Here is a 20,000-nt window from a genome sequence, read left to right on the forward strand (position 1 = left end):
AATGAAGAAAGTATTATATCACATTCAAATGTTTTCATTCCATTTAAATAGGATCTGAATATTGCTTTTTTCAAAAGTGATCAAGTTTAACATTTTCAGACAAACAGTAAAAACCGACAGGACACTTCAATTACAATAACATTCTCAGTAACGACTACAGAAAAGTTTTTCTTGCAATGACTGTGATACGTTGCTGTTTATCTACTTTATGCACTGACTGTAAGTCACTCTGCATAAGAGTGTCCGCTAAATGACCAAAAATGTCAACGTTGCAAAGCATGCTCGTTATGATTCTAATGAGCTCTGCCCCCAAACAAGACCAAATTTGGTTGGTTTGGACCGGACCAAATCTGAACAAATCATAGATGTCCATGTTTCACAAGTTTGGACAGCACAGTATAGTATAGTACAGTACAGTATAGTACAGTAGAGTACAGTATAGTACATTACAGTACAGTATAGTACAGTACAGTAGAGTACAGTATAGTACATTACAGCACAGTATAGTACAGTACAGTAGAGTACAGTAGAGTATAGTACAGTAGAGTACAGTACAGTATAGTACATTACAGTACAGTACAGTATTGTACAGTAGCGTACAGTACATTATAGTACAGTAGAGAACAGTAGGGTACAGTACAATATAGCACAATATGCTGTACTCTATTGTACTCTACTGTACTGTACTGTGTGCTGTCCAAACTTGTGAAACATTGACATCTATAATTGGTTCATATTTGGTCCGATCAAATCTGAACCAATCATAAACCATTTATGTTTGAGCCAAATCAAAGCTGGTCCTGACCAGATGTCTTTTGAAAAAGAAAATCAAGGCCGGACCGGACCAAATCTGAACCAAACATAGACGTCTAAAAAAATGACATCTGTGGACTATTTTAATCAAGGCCAGCGTGGACAGACCAAATTTCAACATCTTTTCAACATCCATGGATCTCAGGTGTAAGATGTTTCTCACTGGGACATCATGGTAGTTCCCCTGCTCAGACGTCGCATGCATCAACTAAGGTTTCTATCAGCCCCAGATTACTATAACAAATGATATGGTTAGCTGACGAATACAATACATGTCCAGGTGTTGTAAGATATGTCATGCGTCAGCAACGCCTGTGCAGAGGAAGCGGCCCCACGGACATAAGGGTCTGCTGCAATACAGTATTGGCTCAATCAGGAAATTACCTTTAAATGTCTACCATACTACAACTAACGTAAATTCAATGTGAAATGAATAAAGCATTTCACTGTGACATTAGATTTAGGTTCAAATTTGAGTGAAAAAAAAAGAGGCTTTTTACAAATGTAATTTGTTGTTTCAGTGTCATCACGTTGAATTGTTTTGTTGAAATGAAGTGGAAATAACTTTGATTTCAACCAGTTTTTGCAAAGTGGGTACAGTGTGGCTACATATACAATGCATTTGGAAAGTATTCAGACCCCTTGACTTTTTCCACATTTTGTTACATTACAGCCTTGTTCTAAAATTGATTTAATATTTTTTTCCCTCATCAATCTACACACAACACCCCATAATGACAAAGCAAAAACAAATGTTTATAATTTTGGGGGGAAAAAACAGAACCTTAATAGATACCTTATTTACATAAGTATTCAAAACCTTTGATATGAGACTAGAAATTGAGCTCAGGTGCATCCTGTTTCCATTGATCATCCTTGATGTTTCTACAACTTGATTTGAGTCCACCTGTGGTAAATTCAATTGATTGGACATGATTTGGAAAGGCACACACCTGTCTATATAAGGTCCCACAGTTGACAGTGCATGTCAGAGCAAAAACCAAGCCATGAGGTCGGAGGAATTGTAAGTAGAGCTCCGAGACAGGATTATGTCAAGGCACAGGTTCTGGGGAAGGGTACCAAAACATTTTCCTTAAATGGAAGAAGTTTGGAACCACCAAGACTCTACCTAGAACTGGCCGCTTGGCCAAACTGAGCAATTGGAGGAGAAGGGTTTTTGTCAGGTAGGTGACCAAGAACCCGATGGTCACTCTGACAGAGCTCCAGAGTTCCTCTGTGGAGATGGGAGAACATTCCAGAAGGACAACCATCTCTGCAGCACTCCACCAATCAGGCCTTTATGGTAGAATGGCCAGACGGAAGTCACTCCTTAGTAAAAGACACATGACAGCCCGCTTGGAGTTTGCCAAAAGGCACCTAAAGGACTCTCAGACCATGAGAAACAAGATTCTCTGGTCTGATGAAACCAAGATTGAACTCTTTGGCCTGAATTCCAAGTGTTACGTCTGGAGGAAACCTGGCACCATCTCTATGGTGAAGCATGATGGTGGCATCATGCTGTGGGGATGTTTTTCAGTGGCAGGGACTGGGAGACTAGTCAGGATTGAGGGAAAGATACAGAAAGTACAGAGAGATCCTTGATGAAAACCTGCACCAGAGCACTCAGGACCTCAGACTGGGGTGAAGGTTCACCTTCCAACAGGTCAACGACCCTAAGCACACGGCCAAGACAACGCAAGAGTGGCATCGCTACATGTCTCTGAATGTCCTTGAGTGGCCCAGCCAGATCCGGACTTGAACCTGATTGAACATCTCTGGAGAGACCTGAAAATAGCTGTGCAGCGATGCTCCCAATCCAACCTGACAGAGCTTGAGAGGATCTGTAGAGAAGAATGGGAGGAACTCCCCAAATACAGGTGTGCCAAGCTCATAGTGTCATACCCAAGAAGACTCGAGGCTGTAATCGCTGCCAAAGGTGCTTCAACAAAGTACTGAGTAAAGGGTCTGAATACTTATGTAAATGTAATATTTCTGTTTTTTTTATTTTTTTTATAAATGTGTTAACATTTCTAAAAACCTGTTTTTCTTTTTCATTATGGTGTATTGGGTGTAGATTGATGAGGGGGAAAAAACGATTTAATAATTTTAGAATAAGGCTGTAACGTAACAAAATGTGGAAAAAGTCAAGAGGTCTGAGTACTTTCCGAATGCACTATATTACCCTTTTCACAGCTATAGCCTATTTTTTAAATTCAAACAACCAAAAGGTAGACAGCCTTCTAATAATGTACCCGATAGGAGCAAATCCATTCGTCAAGGGATGGAAATTAGATATGAGCAAATCCATTCTCAAGCGAGGAAATTACTCGGTAATTGTTTGACGCAGCCCGGGCGATTACCGTCACGCACAGAAGCTTACATTTAAAGTGGAAACAAACATAGGCTAATGGGAGATTTTACCAGGCTTCTGTTTTAAGATTAATTTTGTTCAATGGGGCTTCCATTTTCTGAACAGTTTACGTCTTTTGGAGATGCAGCAGTGGCAGGGCACATGTGATAATAATACCGTCCTGGGTAATAGAAAGCAACGAGAGAGAAGTAGGTCAAATAATAAATAAACCGTTTCTCTTCTCTGGACCTGATGTTCCTTCCCACTTGAACTCCCCAGAGCCCATCGCATCGCGCGCTATCCACGTCAGAGCCTGGTCTGTCAAAACAAAAGTTTCCGTTTTTCATTCCTGATTCTCATGGAACACAATTGTAAGTCTGAAATGCAACTCAATGTGAAATCACACAGAACTGTCGTCAATTAGCCTACATGGCAAACAACCTGTGAATGAGTTTTGTTCATAGCCTATCAGACATTTTCTTATGCTATTTTGAGTCCCTTGCAAGGTAGTATACTTTCTCCATTGTATCTGCTGGCTGTAACTGAACATGTTCACTAGCTCCCTGTGTATGACAGCCCCAATACTCCCCTTCCTTCGCCCGGCTATCGCATACATTTGTCAAGAGAATCGACTTATCACATTTTTTCGCTCGGCACGACTGGTGTGAGAATTGTGACACCCTGCATCACCTCTGCTCTCTCTGCGCAGAGAGTTAAGCAGAGACGTGTGTGAGTGTGGCGCAGGAGAGATGGGCAGCAGGTTTTGTGGAGTGTTCAGAGGGATCCTGTCAGTTCAGTTCATCTATGGGTTGTTTGGCGACTGTGTGTCACGGATCAAAACATGCGTTCCTTTTGGACTAGGAGCAACATGGGGACACAGGGGAATTTCAGACCAAAATATGGTATTTTACGTCTTGGCAACTAGAGTACCCTACTGGAGACTACCTACTGTATGGGAACGATGTCCAAAGTGAATGAAAGGACAATAACTAAATGAGAGCACTACCTCAAAATATCATCTCTCCCCCTTTATCCTGGAGCAGAATTACTTATCAAAGGCTATTGAAACAGTAAATCAATTTTCAAATGGCTGAACTTGAAGTATGCAAACATCTCAGTTTTGAGAAGGGTAAGCATTCTACTCACCTCTACTGTTTTTCAATGTATGTTTAATGGTAGGCTAGGTGATGAGGGGCGAGGGCGTATTATCATAATGTAGCCTATGTTTAAACCTGGACCGTCTTCTGAACGGATTGCTCTATTCCGAAATTCTTTGACTTGTTTGATTCGGTATTGTTGTTCTTTTTATGGTGACAATGCCTGTGTTTTTTTTTTTTTTTGAGGCTGTTATTGTGAGTGTGATAAATAAGCATTTGTTATGCATAGGTGTGGACAAAAATGCACTACATTGTTGAGTTTAATATCACAGCCAATGCTTTAATGCCTTTACTATGTAGCCAAACTGTTTAAGAAATAAACGCTTTTTTTGGTATGATCCTATGAATTTTTCAATTTAACTCAGAAATTCATGTTGGGAGTGTCTTTGTCTTGCCAGGAAACCTATTTGTCTTTGTAGGATAGTAGTCTGTGGTACCCGAGAGCGCACGCCCACTCCTCGCAAGTGAGAGGCAGCACATGTAGGGAGCTGTCCATGGTACTGCAGCGGAATGCCTTCTTCTCCCGGCTGGATGTCTGTCATGAAGAGGCAGAAAATCCGCTTTTTCCTGACAAGAGTTGCATGTGTGCTTGTTGAAACAGTTAGATACATGCTGCCAATGTAAACAAAATAGGCTGTGTAGGCTAACCATTGAGCCATTTTAATCAAATTTTCTCCAGTATTATATTTTATTTGAATAGAAAAAGGAACACTTCTATCTGTAGGGAGAACATATTCAGGGGCGGACTGGGACCAAAAATCGTCCCTGGCATTTCTACCCCCCTCTTAAGGTACCCACATGGCCCATTTTTTTCCCCCAGAGTCCCCCATTATTAGCCACATAATGATAATGTTGAGCAAAAACACGAGTTAGACCGGGCTAAAAATGGACCAGCCCATCTGGCATTAGCCAGAAATGCCAGATGGCCAGTCCACCCTGAACAGATTCAAGCTTAAAAAGGCTCAGAACATTTATCTGTCAAACAATGTAACCCTCCCTCTAGCCAGAGGAGACTGGTGCACATTGAAGGCCACCAGCATTCTGTGACGTGTATTGAAGGGTGACAGCAAACTGTTGGTCATTCACATTTCACAGTAATCAGCTTACTAATCTATTATTGGCCTATAAAATGTGGATAAAGTACCATTGTTTATTATGTGACTGTACCTTGCTACTGAGCCTCTTTTATAGTGTGATGCTAGTCTAGACATATAGGCTATAATGTGATGCTAGTCTAGACCTATAGGCTATAGTGTGATGCTAGTCTAGACCTATATGCTACAGTGTGATGCTAGTCTAGACCTATAGGCTATAGTGTGATGCTAGTCTAGACCTATAGGCTATAGTGTGATGCTAGTCTAGACCTATATGCTACAGTGTGATGCTAGCCTAGACCTATAGGCTATAGTGTGATGCTAGTCTAGACCTATATGCTACAGTGTGATGCTAATCTAGACCTATATTCTACAGTGTGATGCTAGTCTAGACCTATAGGCTATAGTGTGATGCTAGTCTAGACCTATAGGCTACAGTGTGATGCTAGTCTAGACCTATAGGCTATAGTGTGATGCTAGTCTAGACCTATATGCTACAGTGTGATGCTAGTCTAGACCTATATTCTACAGTGTGATGCTAGTCTAGACCTATATTCTACAGTGTGATGCTAGCCTAGACCTATAGGCTATAGTGTGATGCTAGTCTAGACCTATAGGCTATAGTGTGATGCTAGTCTAGACCTATATGCTACAGTGTGATGCTAGTCTAGACCTATATTCTACAGTGTGAAGCTAGTCTAGACCTATAGGCTATAGTGTGATGCTAGTGTAGACCTATATGCTACAGTGTGATGCTAGTCTAGACCTATATTCTACAGTGTGATGCTAGTCTAGACCTATAGGCTATAGTGTGATGCTAGCCTAGACCTATAGGCTATAATGTGATGCTAGCCTAGACCTATAGGCTATAGTGTGATGCTAGTCTAGACCTATAGGCTATAGTGTGATGCTAGTCTAGACCTATATTCTACAGTGTGATGCTAGTCTAGACCTATAGGCTATAGTGTGTGATATACTGTTGCAGCCCTCCCGTTCTCAAACCATTTCCGTTGACCAGAGCTATAGATAGAAACACAAAGGGGAGACGTCTGCACATGTGTTTTCTGCACCATATACCTTTATGACTGTATAAAGTATAGCTGCTGTTATATGCTGAGTGGGTGCCCATGGCCCAGATTGTTAAAGAGAAAGGCCTGTCTCTGCGTTGCTTCACAGACTGGCAACAGTTTGGTGCAACCCCTGCTCCTTGAAAGCAGCATTAGTGTCAAACTGCCACTCCTCCTCCCCTCTGTGTGTGTGAGAGAGAGAGAGAGAGAGAGAGAGAGAGAGAGAGAGAGAGAGAGAGAGAGAGAGAGAGAGAGAGAGAGAGAGAGAGAGAGAGAGAGAGAGAGAGAGAGAGAGAGAGAGAGAGAGAGAGAGAGTCAGAGAGAGAGAGAGTCAGAGAGAGAGTCAGAGAGAGCGAGGGAGGGAGAGAGAGTCAGAGAGCGAGAGCGAGAGAGAGTCGGAAAGAGAGAGTCAGAGAGAGAGAAAGAGTCAGAGAGCGTGAGGGAGAGAGAATCAGAGAGAGAGAGAGAGAGAGAGAGAGAGAGTCGGAAAGAGAGAGTCAGAGAGAGAGAAAGAGAGCGCGAGGGAGAGAGAGATATTGTGTGTAATCTCTGGGTTCTATTTCTAATTGTGTTTGTGTGGCACACTGCTGCTAATCCCCTCCACATGGAGGAAATGGGCTTTTTCAAGTAAAATGTGTTTTTCTTCCTGCCTTTCCTCTCCTGATGATGATGATGAGGAATCTCAGCTCTCTCTTGCCCGCTCACTCGCTCTCCCTCTCTCTTTCTCTCTCGCTCGCTCTCTCTATCTCTCTCTCTCTCTCTTTCTCTCTTTCTCTCTCTTTATTTCTCTCTCCCTCTCTCTCTTGCTCTCTCTCTCTCTTTCACCCTGAGCTAACATCTTCTCCATACCTTCTGTCATTCTCTTCACTCTATTTGCCTGTTTTATTCATTATTCCGCTAGACTCACCCCTGGAACAATCCTCAGCCAAATCATTTGTGGTTTGCAAGTATATAGAATTTCAAAGATCAGGTATCTGTCTCTGTGTTTAGTTGGTCTCTGGCATGATTTGTTAAGCCCATGTTTTTATTTATTACAATTTTTATAGTATCGTTAATGACTTGCAGAAACATGCAGTGAATACCAGAAGCTCAGCTTTGACAGGGTTGGATTCTCAAGGGCATCAGAGCTAGAGGAGCTATGCATTATGGGAAATTACGTGTTGAGGAGCTGATGGTATCAGGTATGTGTTTGTGTATTTTTTTCACTGGGCTTGTCTGTGTGTGTGTGTACATATACTGTATGAGTGTATTCATTTACTGTGACTGTTACTTTAGTAAATAAACCCAACTCTTCTTAGTTTAAGCCACCAGAAGCTTGGTCAAATTGATCTCACATTACGCAATCCCCAGAGCCAGAACTCTCTGCTAAAGTAAAGAGCTGCTTAAGTCTCCACTCTTCTGTTTCCTGTGAAGCCTGGGAGATCAGACAGTTTGACATGGAAGCCCAGCTCTGCTCCTACAGAGGGTGAAGAGTAAAATAGTTGAGGGAATATTGGAGTGCCTGAGCACTACACTAATAATCACACATTCTATCTCTTTCTTTCTCTTTCTCACTCTTTCTCACTCTTTCCCTCTTTCTCTCTCTCTCTCTCTCTCTCTCTCTCTCTCTCTCTTATTTGATGTGCAGGCTGGTATAGCCTTCTCAGGGAGCCCCTTGTACCAGAGCTGGTTAATACATAACATTTTTCCATGGAGCTGTGAGAACTTTTTGCGGTTTTAAAGCAAATGTCCTGCAATTCTACACATTTTGCCATGTAGCTGAGAGAAAACAGTTCAGTTTTAAAGCTAATTTCTTGCAATTCTATGCACTTTTTCATGGCTAATCCAGTGTTCTTTTGCTCAAACATAATAACAAAATATAGTCTTCCCATGGCATAGACTGACCAGGTGAATCCAGTTGAAAGCTATGATCCCTTATTGATGTCACTTGTTAAATCCACTTCAATCATTGTAGATGAAGGGGTTGAGACGGGTTAAAGAAGGATTTTTAAGCCTGGAGACAATTGACACATGGGTTGTGTATACGTGCCATTCAGTGGGTAAATGGGCTAGACAAAATATTTTAAGTGCCTTTGTGTTAAGAACTGCAATGCTGCTGGGTTTTTCACACTCAACAGTTTCCCATGTGTGTATCAAAAATGATCCACCCCTCAAAGGACATCTAGCCAACAACTGTGGGAAGCATTGGAGTCAACATGGGCCAGCATCCCTGTGGAATGCTTTCGTCATCTTGTAGAGGCCATGCATTGACGAATTTAGGCTGTTCTGAGGGCAAAAGTGGGTTCACCTCAATATTCGGAACTTCTTCCTCATGTTTTGTCCACTCAGAATTTTCACTTCTCTCCGACTGCCTAGCTTTTATGTTGATGATTGTTAGTTCTCAAAGATTATATTATTTAAAAATAAATAGCACCATTACCTTTTCTACATACTTTATATCTGGTTTTAGTTGTATAAGTTAGCACTGAAAGCGTTTTTCTAGTTTGGACTTAGGCGACTTGGTTTCAACCCAACAGAAAGGCCTGTAGTTTACAAATGAGTCAGTCAAGTGATTATACTCACATGCTGATGAGAGCACTCAGTTTTATAGTGAATGTTATGTCTACGTTTGCATTGGCTGTATTGACTAACTTGGACCATTTGTCTTCATCGTCAGAACATATAGATTCTGCTGAGCCTAGTAAATGAATCAGCCACGTCTTAGCTACTGGCCTTTCCATCCCAGTAGGAGACTGTTTTCATGCTTTATTTAATTAACCCTTTATTAAATATTTGGTGATCGACTAGGAATGCCGACCGGTTGGCGACCACTTATCTACACTGATTGAACTGGATTTAACAAGTTACATCAATAAGGGATCGTAGCTTTCACCTGGATTCACCTGGTCAGTCCAGAAAGAGCAGGTGTTCCTAATGTGTTGTACACTTAGGGTGCAACACATACAAGCAACAGTACATCCATCATCTGTTATTAAAAAATAAAAAAATCAGTTTTACAACTGAAAATGAACAATTATTTTTGTAAACCTGACAGTGATATATGACTCAGACTCATCATTTGGCTTCAAAACAGAAGTCCAAACTCTCACGGTACGGTAGTTGTGTGGAAAGAAACTGTTGAATAAAAAACACAGCTCAATCAAAACCGTCTAAACTATAGCAGAGTGTTTTCAACCCACCCACTCCTTTCCTTTTGACACACCCACTCCTTTAATTTTGACACACTCACTCCTTTAATTTTGACACTCCCACTCCCATTACATTCCTTTCGGCACACCCAACCCTTTCGACACACCCACTCCTTTCGACACACCCACTTCTTTCCTTTCGACACACCCACTTGCTCATACTCCGGTCGCCATATTGGGCTGCAGCTACCCCCTTCTCATCATGTACCATAACGGGGTATATGGTATTACCGGCAGGGCACACAAGGGTCTCTATTTCTTTCCAAACATAAAACATTTTTAAAGATACATTTCTATATATATATACAGTGCCTTCGGAAAGTATTCAGACCCCTTGACTTTTTCCACATTTTGTTACGTTACGGCCTTATTCTAAAATGGATTAAATAAACTATTTTCCTCAGGAATCTACACACAATACCCAATATTGACAAAGAAACATTTTTTTATTTTTTACATTTTTGCAAATGTATTAACAAGAAAAAACAGAAATACCTTACTTACATGAGGATTCAGACCCTTTCCTATGAGACTCGAAATTGAGCTCAGGTGCATCCTGTTTCCATTGATCATCCTTGAGATGTTTCTACAACTTGATTGGAGTCCACCTGTGGTAAATTCAATTGATTGGACATGATTTGGAAAGGCACACACCTGTCTATATAAGGTCCCACAGTTGACAGTGCATGTCAAAGCAAAAACCAAGCCATGAGGTCGACGGAATTGTCTCTAGTGGTCCAAATACTTGTGTAAATCATATTTTTTTTTATAAATGAGCAAAAATGTCTAAAATCTTGTTTTTGCTTCATCATTATGGGGTATTGTGTGTAGATTGATGAGGAAAAAAACTATTAATAAATTCTAAAATAAGGCTGTAACGTACCAAAATGTGGAAAAAGTAAAGGGGTCTGAATACTTTCCAAATGCACTGTTGTATGCTAACAAATAATAACAAAGTACTAGCGAATTTAAACTAATTGCAAGGACAGACAACCCAGCTCATAAAGTTAAACAAAAGGCGTTTGTCTCTGCTGTAACCAAGAAGCTTGTTATTGCAAGCTAGCCACCTAACATTATAGCTAGTAAGTTAGCGAACTAAATTCATAGCTGGAGAAAATGTATTTGGAACGTCTTGTTAACTTATAAGATATTCATAAAACATGAGTATTGAATTTCAAGTATAACCTGATCCCTTCTCTGGTGTTGCTCAAAGTGGATCGTCAGTTTGCTCCATCTGCTCTTTGTTAACAAGCATACCATGTGACTGGCTGAACTGATTTTTTGTGAATAAAAATGTGACAGTATTGAAAATCATACCGTCAGTACTTCAAAATACCCCGATATATGGTAAATACTGTATAAAATATGACGGTATTGACAATCCTACCATCAGTACTTCAAAATACCCTGAAATACGGTAAATGAGGTATACCACCCAAGCTTAGTCATCACTGTCTAGCCATGCTAGAGAGGATGGAAGTGCAGTGTATTTTTCTAACCACACATTTTAATCAAACCACACAAACCCTAAGCCTAAATTCAGAAAACGATATTGCCATATTGTCCTATCTAACTTGTTTTCGCTAAGCTCGAAGCTGGGATCCAATCCAGATGCTACTGACTGGGATAAAAAACAGCTTAGAGATTCTGACTCACTTTTCTCTGTATTTAACCGAAGACATGCCCACTTATGCTAACAGACCATAACATTTACCTGCACGCACAGTGTACCTACCTATAATCTCATGAACACACTCGCAGTCACACTCCCCTGTTAAGAAGTGTTATTATGTATTTATTTGTATTTTTGTACATTTTACCTGTTTTACTCCCCAATTGGTAGTTATAGTCTTGTCCCATCACTGCAACTCCCGCACGGACTCGGAAGAGGCAACATTCGAGAGCCAAGGCATCCTCCGAAACACGACCCCGTCAAGCCGCAATGCTTGTTGACTCAGTGCTCGCTTAACCCGGAAACCAGCCGCACCAATGTGTCGGAGGAAACACCGTATAGCTAGCGACCGAAGTCAGCGTGCATGCACCTGGCCTGCCACCATAAGGGCCAATTGTGTTCCGCCTCATGGGTCTCCCGGTCGCGGTTGGCTGAGACACAGCCCAGGATCGAACCCGGGTCTGTAATGATGCCTCTAGCACTTCGATGCAGTGTCTTAGACCGCTGCACCACTCGGGAGCCCCTGTGAAGGGGTTTTTATGTAGTGTCATCACTCTTCTCTTAACCCCACTTAACTCCCAAGTGGGCTAGATTGACCCTATCTGGTACACACACACACCAGGATGAATACAGGTCTGGCCTGCTCCCCTCCTCTTTGTGTCCATTTGGACTTCAATCTCCACAACAGAACAATGCATTAATGGCCTCTTCCCAGTACATCCCTGTGCAGGGCAGCATGTGAGCAGCCACACACACAGCTGCACAAGTTCAAAAGGCCTTCAGAGCTTCAGAGAGAGAGGTAGGAGAGGAGAGGAGAGGAGAGGGGGAGGAGAGAGGGCGTGGGATAGACAGATGGGGCCAGGGGGCTGCCGTTGCGGTGTGTGAACGACTTAATTAGAGTTCAGAGAAAGAGAGAAAGCTCTTGGAAGGAGATGTGATACAGTTGGATGGCTAGTTGTTGACTAGGTGATGTTCTACAGAGTCTCCATGTTGGACTATTTTCTCTGAGCTGGGTAGTCACAGGTTGTGTCTTTGTGTGAGACGATAGTGGGCTCTGGGACTGTGTTAGCTCTCTGAGCTAAAGGGACATGGACATGTTCTGTGGTCAGAAGGAGCAATCAAACCCGTGCTCCCGTCCAGCTGTGGTAGCCGTGACGACGCTGCTTGCCCTTAGGGTCTACCATGTTGGCGGCTTCGTGGCTGTGCCATCGATATGCAGACTGGCTCAGCTAGGTGAGTGACAGACAAACAGACAAACAGACAGACATGAAGGTGTGTTTGTGTGTGTGTTAGGAAGAGGTGTGTGTGTGTGTGTGTGTGTGTGTGTGTGTGTGTGTGTGTGTGTGTGTGTGTGTGTGTGTGTGTGTGTGTGTGTGTGTGTGTGTGTGTGTGTGTGTGTGTGTGTGCGCATGTCTTCATTGGTACAGTATGTGTGAGAGATTCAGGAGTGTTGTCTCTCGTTGGTAATGAGGCAGGTATTGTGAGTGGGTTTTGCATAGACTATAGAGTGCATATGAGGTATTTTCATTTGACCCTGTTCTCACAGTAGGAAAATAATCTTGCAGCATCAGGAAATGTACATTTTTGTTGGGGTTGATACATTTTTTGTTAGGGCAAATGAAGTCTGACATTTTAAGTGGAAATTACAAACTTTAGAAGCCTTTTTAAACCTTGAATATTAGAGAATTAGCATTTCCTGCTGTGCATGACAATGATCTGCGACAAACGAGTGATCAAATTAAATAACAGATCTGTGTGAAAGCAGAAGATGGGTTAGAATGGAGAGTGAATTGTTTTCCCCAGGTACAGAGCTCTCCAGGTCCCTGACAGGCGTCCGTGCTTAGATCTCACTGAGGAGACCTACATTAGCTAGCACTGAGCCCACAGTCAGTATACCTACATTAGCTAGCACTGAGCCCACAGTCAGTATACCTACATTAGCTAGCACTGAGCCCACAGTCAGTATACCTACATTAGCTAGCACTGAGCCCACAGTCAGTATACCTACATTAGCTAGCACTGAGCCCACAGTCAGTATACCTACTGTAACTAGCACTGAGCCCACAGTCAGTATACCTACTGTAACTAGCACTGAGCCCACAGTAACTAGTGCTGAACCCACAGTCAGTATACCTACAGTAACTAGCACTGAGCCCACAGTCAGTATACCTACAGTAACTAGTACTAAGCCCACAGTCAGTATACCTACAGTAACTAGCACTGAGCCCACAGTCAGTATACCTACAGTAACTAGCACTGAGCCCACAGTCAGTATACCTACAGTAACTAGCACTGAGCCCACAGTCAGTATACCTACAGTAACTAGCACTGAGCCCACAGTCAGTATACCTACAGTAACTAGTACTACGCCCACAGTCAGTATACCTACAGTAACTAGTACTAAGCCCACAGTCAGTATACCTACAGTAACTAGCACTGAGCCCACAGTCAGTATACCTACTGTAACTAGCACTGAGCCCACAGTCAGTATACCTACAGTAACTAGCACTGAGCCCACAGTCAGTATACCTACAGTAACTAGTACTAAGCCCACAGTCAGTATACCTACAGTAACTAGTACTAAGCCCACAGTCAGTATACCTACAGTAACTAGCACTGAGCCCACAGTCAGTATACCTACAGTAACTAGCACTGAGCCCACAGTCAGTATATCTACAGTAACTAGCACTGAGCCCACAGTCAGTGTACCTACAGTAACTAGTACTAAGCCCACAGTCAGTATATCTACAGTAACTAGCACTGAGCCCACAGTCAGTATACCTACAGTAACTAGCACTGAGCCCACAGTCAGTATACCTACAGTAACTAGTACTACGCCCACAGTCAGTATACCTACAGTAACTTGTACTAAGCCCACAGTCAGTATACCTACAGTAACTAGCACTGAGCCCACAGTCAGTATACCTACTGTAACTAGCACTGAGCCCACAGTCAGTATACCTACTGTAACTAGCACTGAGCCCACAGTCAGTATACCTACAGTAACTAGCACTGAGCCCACAGTCAGTATACCTACAGTAACTAGTACTAAGCCCACAGTCAGTATACCTACAGTAACTAGTACTAAGCCCACAGTCAGTATACCTACAGTAACTAGCACTGAGCCCACAGTCAGTGTACCTACAGTAACTAGCACTGAGCCCACAGTCAGTATACCTACAGTAACTAGCACTGAGCCCACAGTCAGTGTACCTACAGTAACTAGCACTTAGCCCACAGTCAGTATACCTACAGTAACTAGCACTGAGCCCACAGTCAGTATACTTACAGTAACTAGCACTGAGCCCACAGTCAGTAGACCTACAGTAACTAGTACTGAATCCACAGTCAGTAGACCTACAGTAACTAGTACTGAACCCACAGTCAGTATACCTACAGTAACTAGCACTGAGCCCAATTCAGTATACCTACAGTAACTAGTACTAAGCCCACAGTCAGTATACCTACAGTAACTAGCGCTGAGCCACAGTCAGTATACCTACAGTAACTAGCACTGAGCCCACAGTCAGTATACCTACAGTAACTAGCACTGAGCCCACAGTCAGTATACCTACAGTAACTAGCACTGAGCCCACAGTCAGTATACCTACAGTAACTAGCACTGAGCCCACAGTCAGTATACCTACAGTAACTAGTACTACGCCCACAGTCAGTATACCTACAGTAACTAGTACTAAGCCCACAGTCAGTATACCTACAGTAACTAGCACTGAGCCCACAGTCAGTATACCTACAGTAACTAGCACTGAGCCCACAGTCAGTATACCTACAGTAACTAGTACTAAGCCCACAGTCAGTATACCAACAGTAACTAGTACTAAGCCCACAGTCAGTATACCTACAGTAACTAGTACTGAGCCTACAGTCAGTATACCTACAGTAACTAGTACTAAGCCCACAGTCAGTATACCTACAGTAACTAGAACTGAGCCCACAGTCAGTATACCTACAGTAACTAGCACTGAGCCCACAGTCAGTATATCTACAGTAACTAGCACTGAGCCCACAGTCAGTGTACCTACAGTAACTAGTACTAAGCCCACAGTCAGTATATCTACAGTAACTAGCACTGAGCCCACAGTCAGTATACCTACAGTAACTAGCACTGAGCCCACAGTCAGTATACCTACAGTAACTAGTACTACGCCCACAGTCAGTATACCTACAGTAACTTGTACTAAGCCCACAGTCAGTATACCTACAGTAACTAGCACTGAGCCCACAGTCAGTATACCTACTGTAACTAGCACTGAGCCCACAGTCAGTATACCTACTGTAACTAGCACTGAGCCCACAGTCAGTATACCTACAGTAACTAGCACTGAGCCCACAGTCAGTATACCTACAGTAACTAGTACTAAGCCCACAGTCAGTATACCTACAGTAACTAGTACTAAGCCCACAGTCAGTATACCTACAGTAACTAGCACTGAGCCCACAGTCAGTGTACCTACAGTAACTAGCACTGAGCCCACAGTCAGTATACCTACAGTAACTAGCACTGAGCCCACAGTCAGTGTACCTACAGTAACTAGCACTTAGCCCACAGTCAGTATACCTACAGTAACTAGCACTGAGCCCACAGTCAGTATACCTACAGTAACTAGCACTGAGCCCACAGTCAGTAGACCTACAGTAACTAGTACTGAACCCACAGTCAGTAGACCTACAGTAACTAGTACTGAACCCACAGTCAGTATACCTACAGTAACTAGCGCTGAGCCCACAGTCAGTATACCTACAGTAACTAGCGCTGAGCCCACAGTCAGTATACCTACAGTAACTAGCACTGAGCCCACAGACAGTATACCTACAGTAACTAGCACTGAGCCCACAGTCAGTATACCTACAGTAACTAGCACTGAGCCCACAGTCAGTATACCTACAGTAACTAGCACTGAGCCCACAGTCAGTATACCTACAGTAACTAGCACTGAGCCCACAGTCAGTATACCTACAGTAACTAGTACTAAGCCCACAGTCAGTATACCTACAGTAACTAGCACTGAGCCCACAGTCAGTATACCTACAGTAACTAGCACTGAGCCCACAGTCAGTATACCTACAGCAACTAGTACTATGCCCACAGTCAGTATACCTACAGTAACTAGTACTAAGCCCACAGTCAGTATACCTACAGTAACTAGCACTGAGCCCACAGTCAGTATACCTACTGTAACTAGCACTGAGCCCACAGTCAGTATACCTACAGTAACTAGCACTGAGCCCACAGTCAGTATACCTACAGTAACTAGTACTAAGCCCACAGTCAGTATACCTACAGTAACTAGTACTAAGCCCACAGTCAGTATACCTACAGTAACTAGTACTAAGCCCACAGTCAGTATACCTACAGTAACTAGTACTAAGCCCACAGTCAGTATACCTACAGTAACTAGCACTGAGCCCACAGTTATTAGCTGAATGAAACAGATAGCAGAAGCCCACTTTGTGTGAAATATACATTCAGTAGTGCTCAAGTGCCACACATTTTGGTGTTGGAGTAATTGAGAACGTGTGTGCATGTGTGTGTGTGTGTGTGTGTGTGTGTGTGTGTGTGTGTGTGTGTGTGTGTGTGTGTGTGTGTGTGTGTGTGTGTGTGTGTGTGTGTATACATGCGTGCGTGTGTGTGGAAAACATCTGTAGCACCAGTGTTTGGTGTGGAAATGTCTGTGTGTAGTTGTGGGCAGAGACTGAATTTAGATGAAACACTAAAACTGAATCGCATCACATTACTCTTATGTGATTTAGCTCCACGCTGCGCTACAAACCACTCCAATGTATTTATATCCATCAACAGCCTAGTCATGTCTTCAGTTATTAACTAACAAGCCTGTTACCGTTCAGACAGTTTTCTGTCTTTATTTGTGTTGTCATTGTGCAACAGAAGTGGTGAGGCCAGCAGCAGCTAGTTGTGTCATTAATACTGGATTCAGTATGGAGCGGATGTTACTGAATATGGATATGAGTATGGATATGAATATTGATATGAATGTGGATATTGATATGAATATGGATATGAATATTGATATGAATGTGGATATGGATATGAATATTGATATGAATATGAATATTGATATGGATATGAATGTGGATATGGATATTGATATGAATATGGATATGAATATTGATATGAATATGGATATGAATATGGATATGAATATTGATATGAATGTGGATATTGATATGAATATGGATATGAGTATGGATATGAATGTGGATATGAGTATGGATATGATTATGGATATGAGTATGGATATGAATGTGGATATGGATATGAAAATGGATATGAGTATGGATATGAATGTGGATATGAATGTGGATATGAGTATGGATATGAATGTGGATATGAATATGGATATAAATGTGGATATTAATATGGATATGAGTATGGATATGAGTATGGATATGAATGTGTATATGAGTATGGATATGGATATGAATGTGGATATGGATATGAACGTGGATATGAATATGGATATGAATATGAATGTGGATATGAGTATGGATATGAATGTGGATATGAATATGGATATGGATATGGATATGAGTATGGATATGGATATGAATATGGGTATGAGTATGGATATGAATATGTATATGGATATAAGTATGGATATGAATGTGGATATGGATATTGATATGAATATGGATATGAGTATGGATATGAATATTGATATGAATGTGGATATGGATATGAATATTGATATGAATATGAATATTGATATGGATATGAATGTGGATATGGATATTGATATGAATATGGATATGAATATTGATATGAATATGGATATGAGTATGGATATGAATATTGATATGAATGCGGATATGGATATGAATATGGATATTGATATGAATATGGATATGAGTATGGGTATGAATATGGATATGAATGTGGATATGAGTATGGATATGAATGTGGATATGGATATGAATATGGATATGAGTATGGATATGAATGTGGATATGAATGTGGATATGAGTATGGATATGAATGTGGATATGAATATGGATATAAATGTGGATATGAATATGGATATGAGTATGGATATGAATGTGTATATGAGTATGGATATGGATATGAATGTGGATATGGATATGAACGTGGATATGAATATGGATATGAATATGAATATGAATGTGGATATGAGTATGGATATGAATGTGGATATGGATATGTATATGGATATGAGTATGGATATGGATATGAATATGGGTATGAGTATGGATATGAATATGTATATGGATATACGTATGGATATGAGTATGAATATGTATATGAGTATGGCTATGAGTATTAATATGTATATGAATATGACTATGAGTATGGATTTTAATATGGATACGAATATGGATATGAGTATGGGTATGAGTATGGATATGAGTATGGATATGAATATGGATACGGATATGAGTATGGATATGGATATGAATATGGATATGAGTATGGATATGAATATGGATATGAGTATGGATATGAATAACACATAATTTTCTAGACAGTCATCATGATCCTCACGGAATATAATTGGGCAAGTATTCTCAATTTGTGAATTGGATTTCAGTTCTGAATCGAAACGGAATTCATCCCAAAGTTGAGGATGATGATGATAGATAATAATAACGAAGATACTGTATTTGGACCAGGACCTGTGTTCAAATTGATCTGAGATTATGAGAATGACACTTGGTGACATCTGCTGATGTAAAAAGGGCTTTATAAATTATACATTTGATTTGATTTGATGGTGGAAATGAAGAGTATTTAGACCAGGTGTGTGTGCTGTATTATGTGTGACATGTCCAGCCGTGTCTTGTCCTGTCTTGTTCACTCCAGTCCTGTCCTGTCTTGTCCTGTCTTGTCCTGTAGTGTTCGGTAAGTTCTGAGGGCGACGAAGGCAGCCTTTGTTCATTGGGCCATCACAGAGCCCCATCTCTCATTGACCCAATTATACAGTGTTTGATTGGCCTGGGCCTCAGTGATACAACACAGCTTTGATCTGAACTCTCTTGTATATGCCGACAGAGATGATCAGGGTCCGCACACACACACACACACACACACACACACACACACACACACACACACACACACACACACACACACACACACACACACACACACACACACACACACAGACAGACATAGACACACACACACAGACAGACATAGACACACACACACACACACACACACACACAATGTTTGGTATTCAGCTTTGTCAGTATTCACTGGGGTGAAATAGTCAATTGTCTCATTGTTAGTATTCCTCCCCCGTTTCCTGTCTGGTAAAGGGGATAGCAGTAACAGTGACTGAGTCCTGGGGATAGTAGTAACAGTGGAGGAGGGGGGTGGTTAGAGAAGAGGGTGTGGTTAGAGGAGGGGTTGTGTGGTTAGAGGAGGGGGTGTGTGGTTAGAGGAGGGGGTGTGTGGTTAGAGGAGGGGGTGTGTGGTTAGAGGAGGGGGTGTGGTTAGAGAAGGGGGGTGTGGTTAGAGGAGGGGGGTGTGGTTAGAGGAGGGGGTGTGGTTAGAGGAGGGGGTGTGTGGTTAGAGGAGGGGGTGTGTGGTTAGAGGAGGGGGTGTGTGGTTAGAGGAGGGGGTGTGGTTAGAGGAGGGGGTGTGGTTAGAGGAGGAGGG

The 20,000-nt window shown here is 41.9% G+C and overlaps 1 protein-coding gene across 5 annotated transcripts in view; it reads left to right on the forward strand.

Moving 5' to 3' along the window:
- The window catches only part of LOC106581476 (1-phosphatidylinositol 4,5-bisphosphate phosphodiesterase eta-1), a 154,715-nt gene that overhangs the window by 36,483 nt on the left and 98,232 nt on the right, over positions 1-20,000 (forward strand). Inside the window, exon 1 of one of the 5 annotated variants that reach the window (XM_045704036.1) lies at positions 3,805-4,292. The exons of the other annotated variants lie outside the window; for them this stretch is intronic. Coding sequence (XP_045559992.1) covers positions 4,250-4,292 — 43 coding nt within the window. The 5' untranslated portion in view covers positions 3,805-4,249. Of the gene's footprint in view, positions 1-3,804; positions 4,293-20,000 lie in introns of those variants that run through there. 5 annotated transcript variants of the gene reach the window in all.

Source organism: Salmo salar, chromosome ssa20, assembly GCF_905237065.1.
Source record: "Salmo salar chromosome ssa20, Ssal_v3.1, whole genome shotgun sequence".
NCBI classification, from domain to species: domain Eukaryota; kingdom Metazoa; phylum Chordata; class Actinopteri; order Salmoniformes; family Salmonidae; genus Salmo; species Salmo salar.